The 13251-nt window shown below is 37.1% G+C and overlaps 1 protein-coding gene across 24 annotated transcripts in view; it reads right to left on the minus strand.

Annotated features, from left to right (window-relative positions):
• Positions 1-13251, minus strand: part of NCKAP5 (NCK associated protein 5) — a 438779-nt gene that overhangs the window by 23788 nt on the left and 401740 nt on the right. For 21 of the 24 annotated variants that reach the window (XM_013186421.3, XM_066999996.1, XM_013186422.3 and 18 more), the window contains 4 exons: positions 8635-8949; positions 6301-6437; positions 4685-4814; positions 1784-1971 (listed from right to left, as the gene is read on the minus strand). In XM_013186421.3, the coding sequence (XP_013041875.3) occupies positions 1784-1971; positions 4685-4814; positions 6301-6437; positions 8635-8949 (770 nt within the window). Of the gene's footprint in view, positions 1-1783; positions 1972-4684; positions 4815-6300; positions 6438-8634; positions 8950-13251 lie in introns of those variants that run through there. The other 3 variants (XM_048079607.2, XM_048079608.2, XR_007169250.2) reach the window with 2 other exon arrangements.

The raw sequence follows: 13251 nt of genomic DNA on the forward strand, positions 1-13251 counted from the left end.
TCCTCAAAAGTAATCTCAAAACCCCCCCACCATAATGCATGAAAAACGTTAATGCTGAGTTATACCTGTTGCCTTCCAGTTTAATGATGGATTTTTACAAGGACCCTAAGGCTATTTTAATGAGTTTTGTTTAAGCCATGGTGCTGATTGGGTGCATTGCAGAGATTTGTCGTGTACAACAAATGCACAAGAAGAATGAATTAAAAGCAGACACAACTCTGAGCAACTTTTCTGTAGTGGAACCAAATCTAATTGCTCCATTAATAGCAAAATACCTTGGCCTTCAGAAGGCAGAACTCATTTTATGTATGTATCTATACATATATATACTTATATAATTCATCTCGTCTGCATAATTAAGCTATGAATCTGTAAAAGTTCAAGGTGAGGAATTAAGTGGATGCTCATATTATTTTCCTTCATCCATCCTTCTTAATGCTCTTCTCCTACCTTTTTTTCCCCTTTTCTTCTTCCCAACTATGAAAATAGATTCTTTAAAATTATTCTTTCTAATATGACTCAAATATATTCAGATTGCATCATATTCTGGGTACCAGTAAAATCTGGTTGATCAGGAAATGAGGCTGATACATTTCAGAAGTTTGTGAGTCAATTTAATATTCAGTTAAGCGGGGTTTTTATGCCAGCAGAGTTGGCATAAACAGGGGCACTGCCAGTTTGTTCCACACATTCCTTCTGCACACTTGGCCCAGATTCCTGAAAGCTGTAAGACTCTAACTTTGGTTAGAGTTAATCACCTCTGAAGTTGCAATGCACTGTGATTCTCTGAAACCGAAAACTGGGGTCCGGGAAGAGATAAAAATTCTTTTCACTTCATGAACTACACCAGTACGCTACAAACAGCAGCTCATTCATTATTTTCTGCTACCACCTTTGTTTATACTGTAAGGTACCCAAAATTGCTTAGGCATGGAAATAAAAGAGCTTGTATTTAAAAAGAAGAAAAAGAGCTGGGGAAGGAGCTGGATAAGATGGAGGCAAAATGATAACAGTACTATCATGGCTGGGTGTCTGTGCTTTCAGACAAGTAGGCTTGTTAAAGCCAAGGAGAGACCAAGTGAGAAAAAAGTGTGAGAACGAGAGGAGAAGGCATGAGAAAAAAGAACAGGTTGAAGGGGTGCTTTTCAGGAATGTTGAGACTGCGTGATGCCAGGTTCAGCATTTTTATGAGATAGAAATAAGAAGTGGGTTCACATGAAATAATGGGAGAAAACTAATTTGGTTTTGTTTAGCATCAAGATCCACCGATCAGATTAGGACTGATCACAAAAATAATGTTTAAAACTCTCAAGTCAGGAGTACCAGAGCTACCATCAAGTATATTGCACCAGAGCCCAGAAGGTAGCTGCCTTCCATAACAGAGTCTCATTCATATTTTCAGGAATACTACTTCAGATGTTGAAGTCATTTACTGCATGTTGTGCTACACATATTAGCTAACTGTATATGAAAGAGCAGCCTTAAAAGATAAATTCTGTGTTTTCTTGCTAGCCTTAAATGTCAACTCCTCTTTAATGGCAGAGTGCTAGCTCTAGACTGTCTCTAATTGTCAATTTTGGAAGTCTAATTCTATGACAGACAAACATCACAATGTAACATCCCGTTCTAAAAATATTTAGATCTTTACTCTTCTGGATATCAAGCTGTTTTTTTTAAAGGTCTGCCTGGTTTCAGTAACTAACCAACACATTGAGGAGAAAACAAGCAGCAAGTAAAAATCATGAAGAAAATGAGAAGTAATATAAAAATCATGTCAACTCACAATTGGGCTCTCTTTGCCCCTGCTGTCTTTACTGGAAGGTCCACTGAGCTGCTCAATTAAACTGTAATGTGCTAATTGTTCAGGTCCATCCTCTCCAAAATGGCCATAGAGACTGTGCTGGTATAAATCCAAGATTGACATCGGGTTCCCCAGATTTGACTTTCTCTGCTTCTGTTTTTCCTGCTCAGCTGTAAGAGTTATTAAAAATAATGTTATTATGGCTTATTTACTTGATGAAATACAGTCTAAATATACTGTAATGTAATTTTACAATTTCAAAATGTATTTCAAGTATTTTAAGGTATCTGGAATTCAGTAGTAATAAAAAACATTAGAATACTAGCTGCTAATTCCCCAATCAATACACATACACAGGACTGTTCATATTTAACATTCAAGGTGAAAGAGATGGTATGAGAAAGCCAAAATTAATTTCCTTTCTTTTCTAAATGGGGACAAGATGGTTAATTTGGGAGGATTGTTCCATTTATTTATTTGCTGTAAGTTTTCATTCTCCTCTCTTAATAGCTTTACAGGGCAGATATGCTAAGCTGCTTTAGCATGTCTTTCAGTTTGAAGTTTGACTATTTCTGATAATTCTTTCATTGTAATTGCATTTTAGCTAATGAAAACAACAGTATAAAAATATATTAGCAAGGTTAAAAAACAGGCTCTGTTCATTTGTTATAGATCCTACTGTAATACAAGAATATGAGGAGTAGAACCTCAGTTTCCAAAGTCCAAAGCTCAAAACTCATACTGAAGATCAAAAACAAAGAAATTTTCTGCAGCTTCAATAAAAAGCACAGGGGATAGAGGCCTGAATGATCATTAGCCTCTTTCCTCACACTTCTTGTTACACAAACTTCAACTCTATCTTATAACCTATAGCATTAGAAGAGCCTCTGCCTCCAGAGCCTAAAGAAGAATCTCATCAGAATAAAACCTCTATAAAACTGGAATCAAAACATTCTCATGGTTGAAACAGAAGAAACTGGAATATTTGGACGATTCCCTGCTATTCTACTGACTTTCTCTGTAACACTGGGCAAAGTACTGGGAGTCTCATCCAAAGCCCACCAAATCAATGAAGGTCTTATCACTGACTTTTAATAGTCTTTGCATTAGGCAGTCAGTCTCTCAATCTTTCAATTTCCTGCTCATATATGGAAAATGAAAATCACTCTAACATTATAATACTACTACAATGAAAGTTCATTGATGTTTTGAGGACTCGTCTAATAAACATAATTATCTATGCATATTAAAATATACTCAGTGACTTGGTTTGCTGCAGCCCCTGCCCCAGTCTCATGCGGATGTTTTGAGGCTGTATCACGTGTGTGCATAAAGAAGTCAAGATCTTTGAACACAGAATGGAATAAAGTATTGTTAATAATCTGATGTGGGAATTGCATTTATAGAGCACAGAGCAGAAATCCTGTTCAGAAAGAATGACCATGGCAGAAATAATTTTGCAATAAGGCTTTGTAATTTTCTTTTCTATTTGTCTCAGTCACAACTATGAATTTTAGTTCTCTTACTAGCCAAAAATTTGGGCATATACACAAAATTAATGGTTTGCTGTGTAAAACGGTGATTTTAAGTCATCCTTACGTATTGCTAAACTTGGAATCTGCTGTCATTTAATGCAACTGCTTACACATGATAAAATCCTTTCTTTTTCAAACTGTGATCAATACTGAAAGAATTCCTTATATACCCCTTTGGAAAAAAAAAAAAAAAAGCAAGAGAATGTGATTTGTAAAAAGCAATTCAGTAACAAGAAGTGTTTACTGGCTGAGTTAAATTACTTCCAATGTTTCATACAGATTAAATATAGAACGTTACAGGAATAATGTAAATAAATGGTCCTAGCTTCCTACTTTGCTCTTTCTGTGGTGGAATCACACAAAATGGATTATTTCTGAAAATGCCAAATGTTTAAGTCCAACTCCCAGCAGACACTAAAGAGCACAGTATGCCTGCCTACAGTATCTAACGGTCCACGGCATTTTTAATGCGTTCGTCACTGCAGTATCTACTGTAGGTGCTAATCTCTGCTAGGTCAGGCTCACTGCTGTGCTGAGAGCCGGCACAAATCCTCTGTATCGCTGAAGTGCTGCTTAAGCTCTCAGGGCTTCAGTGGTGGCTGAGACCTTGCACTGGCCTTTGCACTCGCCAGAATTCATCACCAGCAGGGAAGCCATCAGCTGCATAGGATATCAGCCACCGTCTCCTCCCGCTCCCAGGGGACACCCATCTGCACTGAAAGGTGGCTGGCAGCATGGCAAGCTGGTGGTCATGACAAGACAGCAATTTCCCGGGTTATTAAACACACAGAAAACTATTATCTCAAGAACTTTGCTTAAGGTGCTTTCATCTACTGGAATTCAGTAAATTCCAAATTGCTATCAGTTGCTGCAAAAAGGTTTCATACTTGAAAATGGCAATATATACATGGGGGACATTGAGGGAAACCTCACTATGGTATCACAACCAACATCATTTTGATGTAGAGGTTGGAAAACTATGGCCTTGATCATTGGGTTATTACAACCAGCTAATAAAATTTAAAAAAATAAGGGGGAAGGTATCTTTATAGTCACCTTTTAAATTCTGTAATAATGTAACAGAAGACTTTTTACCTACACTGAAGCAATTTATGCATAAAAACCTACAAGTTAAGCCCTTGCCAGCAAAAACAGTGGAAGAGGGGAAAAAAAGATACACAAATAGAATAAAAAGCAAAAAGCAATAAAAAGTTAATGGAAAATTAGACTGAAGTAAGATCTGGGGTTAGAAAGTGAAAATTAGAGACTCCAATGAAGGACATTATCTGTTGCTGAGTCAGTGTGGAGATGAGAGATACACATTTCTTATGTACAAATTTTCAATTACCTTGTTTGTTGCTCTTTGTTAACTCTACTAATGTCTCCTCTGCGGTTCGAAAATAATTTGTTTCATACTCTGGCTCCGGCTCAGCGTCACTGCTGCTGGCAGAATAAGTGCACACTCTCAGAGCTGTGTCCTGTACAAATAAGGGTATTGCAATCACTCAGATGATGCATACATACTAAAATAATGCAGAAGATGGAATGAGGAGTGGAACAGTTTATATTCTTCATGCAATGGAAATGGATAATTCAATTGGTAAAATGTCTGCTTTACCAGTTTAACTAGCCACTTATCCTTCAGGTAAGTAATCAGCTACCACCTACTGTCCTAATTTCAACTGCCTATCCGTGGCTCACTGCGTTTTTCAAAGAGCAATATTAATTTCCCCATCTTCCCAGCCATGGTGCAGCTTTTAACTGATGCAGAAGGCCATTCACTTGAGAGGAAGTACACAGCTGTGAAGTGGGGACCAGACCTGAGGATACCTGCATGCAGCCAGATATGCCCAACACTACTCTACTGCTAAAACTGGGAGGGTGCAAGTCAGCTGCAGTCCCAGAACCATTTAGATGCAGTCACGCTGCTACACACACACTAAGCTCCTGACTCTGAAGCAGACTAATTACCCATGCATCATGTTAACACGTTTTTGGGCCTGGTCTGTCGTAACTGAGGCAGGGTGAATATGACAGTAATGTGGCTGTGACTTGGAAGCCAGCACGTTGCACCACGGAGGGTTCACTGCCAGTTTACCAATAATAGACAAGACAAGCCATTGTTTTCACTCTATTTCTGTCCTAGATATCCAGAGCATGGGCTATATAAAAATGGGAAATACTCCAGTCAGTAAATAAATGGATGAAGCAGACATGCAAAAACGTTAAGCAACAAAAGGTTTTTAGCCGCTTACAATGCAAGTCTTATTAGCTAAAAGTCTGACAGCTTCCTTGCCTTAATGCCCATTTTCTTGAGAGGGCTGTTCTCTTTACTTGCTAACCTGCTGACCCTGTGCTTCTCACAGGACTTGGCAGCCTGGCGTTCCTGAATATGAATAACAACCATCAGCAGTAGGTTTTACACAGGTATGTGTATTTGCCCGTTCTTTCTGCAGTTTTCTTGAAAACGTCGAAGGACAGACAGATCACTGCAGGGATTAACCAGAACCCCACAAAAACACGTAAGAAGACTATTTTCTCTTTCACAATACTTTCTCAGCACAGCTGCTCAAACACTCATACTACACAGCCAAACAGAAAAGGAAACCTAGACCTGGGAAATAAAACTGAAACACAACAGATCTGAATCTCCAAACGAAAGCAAACAAGCAAGATCAAGTTCCTAGAAGAGAAAAGCAGGGTAAAAAGGTCTCGATTTCCTTGCCTATAAAATGGCTGTGCATTTTAATTAATCATGGTTTGCAAACCATGAGGACAAAGTACCTTTTGGTGCTGTATTATTATTAATAATAAATAATGAGGTTGCTAATGAAGGTCAAGAAAATAAATGTAGCTATTAGATTGTTAGTTATTCTCTCCACTGTATTAATAACATTCACCATTTCTGACTCTTTATACCACAATACCTATCTCATTTAAGAGATGACACTTCTTAATTTATACCTTTGTTTTAGTAGTTTTCTTGGTGGTCCAGCCTGGAAGAACTTTTCTATTTTCCACAGTTTCTTCAGTAAGCTGTAATGAGGCAGAGGTCACAGAACTTGGTTCTTGTTCACTTTGCTTTGCAAGGTTAATTATTCCTGAATTAAGAGAGACATTATTTAAACTGTAGGTCTCATCAGCATCTTGAGTGTTTCAATTATAATTTGGTAAAAAATGGGAACTAATCATGATACTTTTATTGTGTCAAATAGTATCTTACTATTCAAATGAACTACTTACCTTTTTACTGAAATAATTCTAACAATGATAGTGGCAGAATTTGATCCAAAGCCTTTTCCAGTTAACGAGAGAAGAGGAAGGCATGGACTTAAATCTCTCTTTTAGTTTTACAATATATGTTCTTTCAAATAAGAAAAAACATTCAATAAGTACTTCCAGGCATTGTAGGATCTGCTTTGCTATTTTATGTTCTCAGAGAGGGAACAGCGTGTTAACATAAATATAATTAGAAGTACCTTTCTAGCAGAAATTCTCAATCAGCTAGCCTTTTTATTTGCTATATTTGCACTATGCAAAATCAGAACATCAAAGAAGATCTATGGTGCACATGGAATCAAGTGATAATTGTAATTTGGAAGAAAAAGTGAGGGAGAGGAGAAGATTCAATTGAAAATATTCTAGTAAAGAATGAGTTGACCTCACTGTCTGGTGTACACTACTTTTTTTTAACATCTCTTCATGACAATTTAATTAAGATACAAACCTTGCAAGGTTGGTGCAGTGAATATTAGCATTAAGATCAGAACAATCTTACTGCTACTGACTTCTTATGAAGCAATTCAGTGCTTGCAGTTTCTATTCAATTTGTTATAATGACAGTGTTTAATCATGGAGTCTACTCTATAGCACAATGCTGAACTGAGGTCACACATGTGGCTATTCAAGCATGTAGCATATAATCTATAACTAAGATTTCTCTTCTGAATCCTTCTTAGCTGTACCATTAATTAACAGTACATTTATTTAAAAAATACTAAGTATTAAAATATCTTTTATTTAGCTTTGATTTGAAATGAGCAGGGGAGACTGCAATGAAGCATACAATGTGTGTTTGCAGTCTATTATACCATTACAATACTGCACTGGGAATATTGCTAAAACAACCAGTTCTAAGACGTTTAATTAGAATTCTTCTGTTATGCATCTTATGAACATATTAAAGAGCCTTCTTTCCTCCTAGGCTCAATATGCATCAACTCATTAGCAGAACACATATTTGATGGTCTTAAACTAAGCTTAAACTTTATACTTAACCTTACATGTTAATTCTATGGAATCTTTCTTGCAGCAATACAGATTTATGGAAGTTAAGCACTCACAAGTTGTTATATGGGAAAAAAAATACTTATGTTGACAGCGTTAACAACCGTAACACCAGTGACATTGCATTTGATCAAGATTTAAAAAAAACCACTCTTCCCCATTAAACTAATTACATTTGCCAAGTTTTGTTCCATACCTATCATACATGAAAAATTGTTTTATGAAGCTAAATGCTATAAGTAATGATTTCTAACATTATTGGCATATATATTAGCTGCTCAAAAACCTTCAAAAATGTATACAAATTGTCAGTGTGCATTTATAAGGAATTGCATAAAGTTCAATAGAACTATTTACTAATATGAAGTTATTTGTTGATGTTTTGCTGAATTGTTATTCCGTTTATTCTTTTGTCAGCTTTTGTTTTATACTTTATAGTAAACATCTACTTGGCTGATAAGTTAAAGTGAAGTACTTTATGTTCATATACATAAATATTTGTATAATGTAGTAAAATAACAGGAGTCCTCTTTGAGGTCAAGGCCATATATTCAGTGGGATAGAATTTATGCACTGAGGCCAAATGAATATTTAGCCTGACTCTGGTTTCAAAAGCAAGTCTTTATGAATGTGTCTTTTCTATGTCACAGCACAGCTATGCATTGTACTTCGCTACAAAGTCTGATCCTGAATACTGCTGAACATCTGCATTCTTATTCAATTCAAATTCCAAAGCTGGCATATGTTTTTTCTTCAAGTACTGTTTCTTGAGAAAAGGATTTAAGTACTTAACGCATTTTTCTTCATCAGTTACAGATAAGCATTATGTGTAGCAAAATTTCCATATGGCTCAGGTCACAAACTTGTTAACCTTATGCATTCACAGAAAGAATATTTTCTGCTCTGCATTTAACATTTCGGTTATCAATCGTCATTATTGTAGGATTTCTGCTAATCAAAACAGACATCAGGACAGAAATAATGTGATTTTCAGTGTAATTGACATTTTACCTGAGGAAGCTGGTTTTGGAAGGCGACTTTGAAAAGGTCGTATACCTTTGGCAGTCATGGCCGGATCAGATGTTGAGTGACTAATTATACTTTCCACAGACTCCTGACTCTTAGCTGTTGAAGGCACTTCTCGCTCAAGAGTTTTGGCTCTTACTGAAGGAGCTGAAAGAAGAACTTGCTCAGACGGTGCAAGGGCTTCTGTTTCCAAGGTCGATTCTTGCTTAGAAATGTGTCGCCCTGCAGATCGGTTCCCTGAGTCGGGGAGGGGGAAGGTTCCGATCCCACTGTCCAGTGTCCTCATCTGGCAGCAAGACTCTAAGACACAGGAAAATTGTGTGACAGGGTGGAGCTAAAGGAGTCGCTTGTTCTTAAAGACAGTGAAAGGGTCTACGGGAAGAAAGGGCATCTTCAAGGGAGGGTTTCAATGGGAAAAAAAACATTTTGCATTTTGTGAGTACACTGTTACCTGTCATTTGCATGTTTTTGACACAATACATCTATTTAAGTGTGTGCAATGAAATACCATTTTCAGGTGCAATGAATCTAACATATGCCAAGACACTGAAACTGGCCTGCTGCAGACTTATGATGTGATAATGAATAGGAAGGGCATTGCCCTAGAAAGTGATTACAGCTGGAATTTTAAATGACTTAGTTTGAAGACCCACAAAGTCTGGAGACCACCAACGTGAGGGATTAAGTAGGGTAACATACCCCTTGCTAAACTGAACTACGCTGCACAAAAGCTTGGCTTATCCTTATTTCTGTTTACTTCATTGTTTCTCTTATAAGAAGAAATGTGTTCACCAAAATGTGTCATTTATTCTTACCAAAAATTAATTTATATATTTCCTAGAGATACTGGTCTCTCAGAGCTTCCTCATAAACTTGGATAGCAACAGTTATGCCTTTGTTCACCTTGTCACACTCTGGATCTGCACATACCCACTTTGGGTAAGTGTACATCTTACAACACAGTGCCAGGCAGGGATACCTTGAGGACTTGGTTTGGAAGCAGGATGGTCACACACAGCTCTTCAGCTAATTCACCCTACTGGAAACATATGCTGCTAAACAAGGAATAGCAGAAGATGCAAGTGCAGATACATGCCCATTGCTTTTCCAGCACCTAGTATGTAACATCACCATCCTGCCCTGACATTTTCTGCTCATTCCCAGCGACTTTTGTTTGTAAATTGAACAAACAATATTGAAGAGACCATGATGGCAAAGTCCTTTTGAGTTGTATAAACATCAAGAAGGGAACTTCAGCACTAATGGTTGGAAAATGAGCATAATGTAGGTTAAACATCTGGAAACATCCCTTGACAGCAAGATCTTCAGTCTGTGGCAGACACTCCCAAAGGAAGTAGAAGAATTTCCTTTGCTTGAACAATTTAAGGCTACACTGGATAAAAGAGATACTGCAGTGAACAACTGTACTCTAGCAGGAGATGCAAAATATGACCCAATACATCTTTTCCATCTCTGCTTCCTGTGTTCCTGAGTATTGATTTTTTTTTTAATGATATCCCCATTTGTTATGTAAGTCTGTTGTAGTTAGCAGTCCTATGTCAAATCATTTTTGTGATTTTTTTCCTCTGTAGTGTTTCTAATACTCTGAGAAATTTGGAAATATTTCTCTTCTACAGTTTTTCCTATTTCTTTTTTGAAAATGAACATTACCATGGTCATTTTCCATTAATATCTTAATCTCAATGGGCCTTATATGATAGCACATAAGGAATTACTTAAAAATAAATGCTTATTTATGTTTCTTGGTTCTTGTCAAAAGAGGAGCAATTTATACTTTCATGTTACTCATTATCTTATCCTAGTAATTCTTAGTCTCTCGAACGCAGTTTTCCTGATAACATTTTAAAGAAGTGTCTTCTCCACTCATATTAAAAATGAAGGATTTAGAATCATAGAAAGATTGGAAGTCATATCGAGCAGTTTTACCTTACAGGGCCTAGTTGAGCTGCATCAACAAAACCAACAACTATGCCCTGTTTTAAAAGGGTAACAAGTGACTCTGATTTCTCTCACAGAATTCCTACACCACAATTAGTTCTTCCCACTGGTAAAATGAGATAAGGTGTGGAAGCCATGGCCAGCTGGCAACCACATTTTCCATCACATTTTTGAGCTAATGTGCCATAATGATTTTAGACGTTTCTGAAGGTTGTCCAGGAAATGTGACAAAGAAGAGAATTATATTTGGATCTGCTAAGTCACGGGGAGGTTTCCAACTACTGAACCCTTGTACAGTATTAGTCCTTACCCTAAGATATTTTTTTGTTTCTTTTTGAATAGTCAAACACCTAGCTGGAAGTGGGTGAACTGTTCCTCTTAGGATATAACAGAGTACAGAAAAGTAAGTTAAAATGTTAGGTGTTTGCCCTTGCCGTTTACACTGTAGATAAATTAACTTAGAAAATGCATTAGCTCATGGACTGGCAGTGCTGTAACTAATGATTATCAGTGACAAAGTCAGCAAGTAAAGAAAAATATAAGATAAGAAAGGACCTCCAGTAGTTTCTTCTTGACCAGAAGGAAGACATTCATGCAACACTGGTTTATTGGAGATTCAGAGCTCTTCAGCAGACCTAGAGTAAACTAGAAGCACCACAGAAAAGCACATCCTGAAGGTAAAAATCAGAAGAGATATCCCTTTGCAGTCTGTATGGCTAATGCCAGACCCGATTCCACAACTCAGTTTCACAGGACTTTAAAGGATTTTGTAGCATTGTTTCCTTCCCAAGCATTCTCTAACAAACTAATAAGGCAGTCCAGTCCTTCCTGCTTACTGCAAGAAAACTGAGTAGACTCAAAATCTGAACAGCAAAGCTATGTCCTTTGCTCAGGGCAAACTGGAAGATGAACTCTGTTTTATCTTCTAAGGTCATATTTCTTAAATTTGCATAATCTATGTACAAAAGATCTTGTCCTGCCCACGGTTACCTTTTGTATGTCTATGAATGGACCATGAAAACACACAGAGCATAAAATCAAGAGAAATGAATCATACTTCCAAGAAAATATGGTCTGCCATTTTAAAAATAATTGAGAGCGTGATAGAGGAACACACCAAAAGCATAACATTTAATTAAAAGGAAAAATAGTTTAAATCAATTCTGCCTTCACTTTATCCACAAGAAAGGAAATACACCATGTGGAAAACAGATTTTTAAAACATCTCACTAATTTTTAATTCTCAACAACTACAAAGTGCTCTGGCTTTCAAACTGCTCAAAGCTCAGCAGCTCCCACTGTGATACTTAAAGACAAATTTTTGAAAACTCCTGACTGGCCTATGCTGAGTAATCCTGAAAAACCTAGTCCTAAATCTACAGAGTACACCACAAAATTCTGTACTAATGTCAACTGTTCACTAACAGAAGTAACTAATCACCCCTTCTTCTCGTTTTATATTCAACAAACAAAGAAGTATCTGTGAGAACAATTTGCATTACTGAATGAATGAACATGCAACATTATCTTGTGTTGTTTTTAAACTTTTATGAAGCAACTGCAAATTCAAAAAGAATATGTTACACATCTCAGTGACAGCTTTCAAACCAATCAGTTCATGGCCCATCTGATTTCATCAGTCGTGCTGACACTTCAAATGGCTGTTATCAGAGAGAGCTGCACAAGAGTACATAATGAAAATTTGTAAAAGTAAAATCTCTGATGCTGCACCAGTACTACTTGATAGATAAAACGTGTTTCTGCAGAACATTAAAGTCTGAAAAAAAAGTGGTATTTGAGCTTAATTGATTTTGCTTGTGAATCTTTCCTGGCAAACAAGGCAAATTCCTTGCCTGATTTTGTTTTGTTTTGCCTCTTTCCCTGTCAAGGAAGAAAGAAGCTCACACAATAGCATTAGCTTTTGTAGTAGGCACAGATAGACTTACCATCTGTCATTTACTGAACAGTCAGACTAGAATCAGAAGACTGAAATATTGAAATAGCCCTTCCCTTCCATCACAGGGATTTGATTCTAGGCAGAAAACAAAGTGCCTGGAAGTTCTACAGTAGAGGAACATATAACTGAAAATGGAAATTAGGAAAGCGTTTAGAGATATTTCTAGGAGATCAAGAAATTCCTTACTGCGTGGGAATCTTTTGACGACAGGCTGTTGTAAGCGGGATGTGGACAATCTGAGGAAGACCTTCAATGTTGAGAAGCTTTTTCTCACTAAGCGTTTAGAGAAAACATCAGCCAAGAAATTAACACTGAGCAGGAAGTTTTCTGAAAGTTTGCTGAACACCCTACTCCTGAATAAATTTGAGGTTTAATATTTTCATAGGCAAGACAATCATTCAATCATTCAGTCCATGTTCTGCGTCAGCTGGACACCATGGGAGTTTGTGCAGTTGGACAGGCTTTGGCACACTGTAACATCACTGGTGTTCCACCAGAATTTTCTGGTATCAATAGACCACCAAAACATCTTCCATATGGAGACTGCACCCAAATTAAATGGAATAAAAAATATCATTGAAAACTGTGCACTAGTCCGAGGGTATGGGCAAGAGGAGAATAGGAATGGGACATACACTTAGGCTGGTAGGTATCAGTAATTCTGAAAATGACATTTTTTTCAACAG

Source organism: Anser cygnoides, chromosome 6, assembly GCF_040182565.1.
Source record: "Anser cygnoides isolate HZ-2024a breed goose chromosome 6, Taihu_goose_T2T_genome, whole genome shotgun sequence".
In the NCBI taxonomy this organism is placed as follows: domain Eukaryota; kingdom Metazoa; phylum Chordata; class Aves; order Anseriformes; family Anatidae; genus Anser; species Anser cygnoides.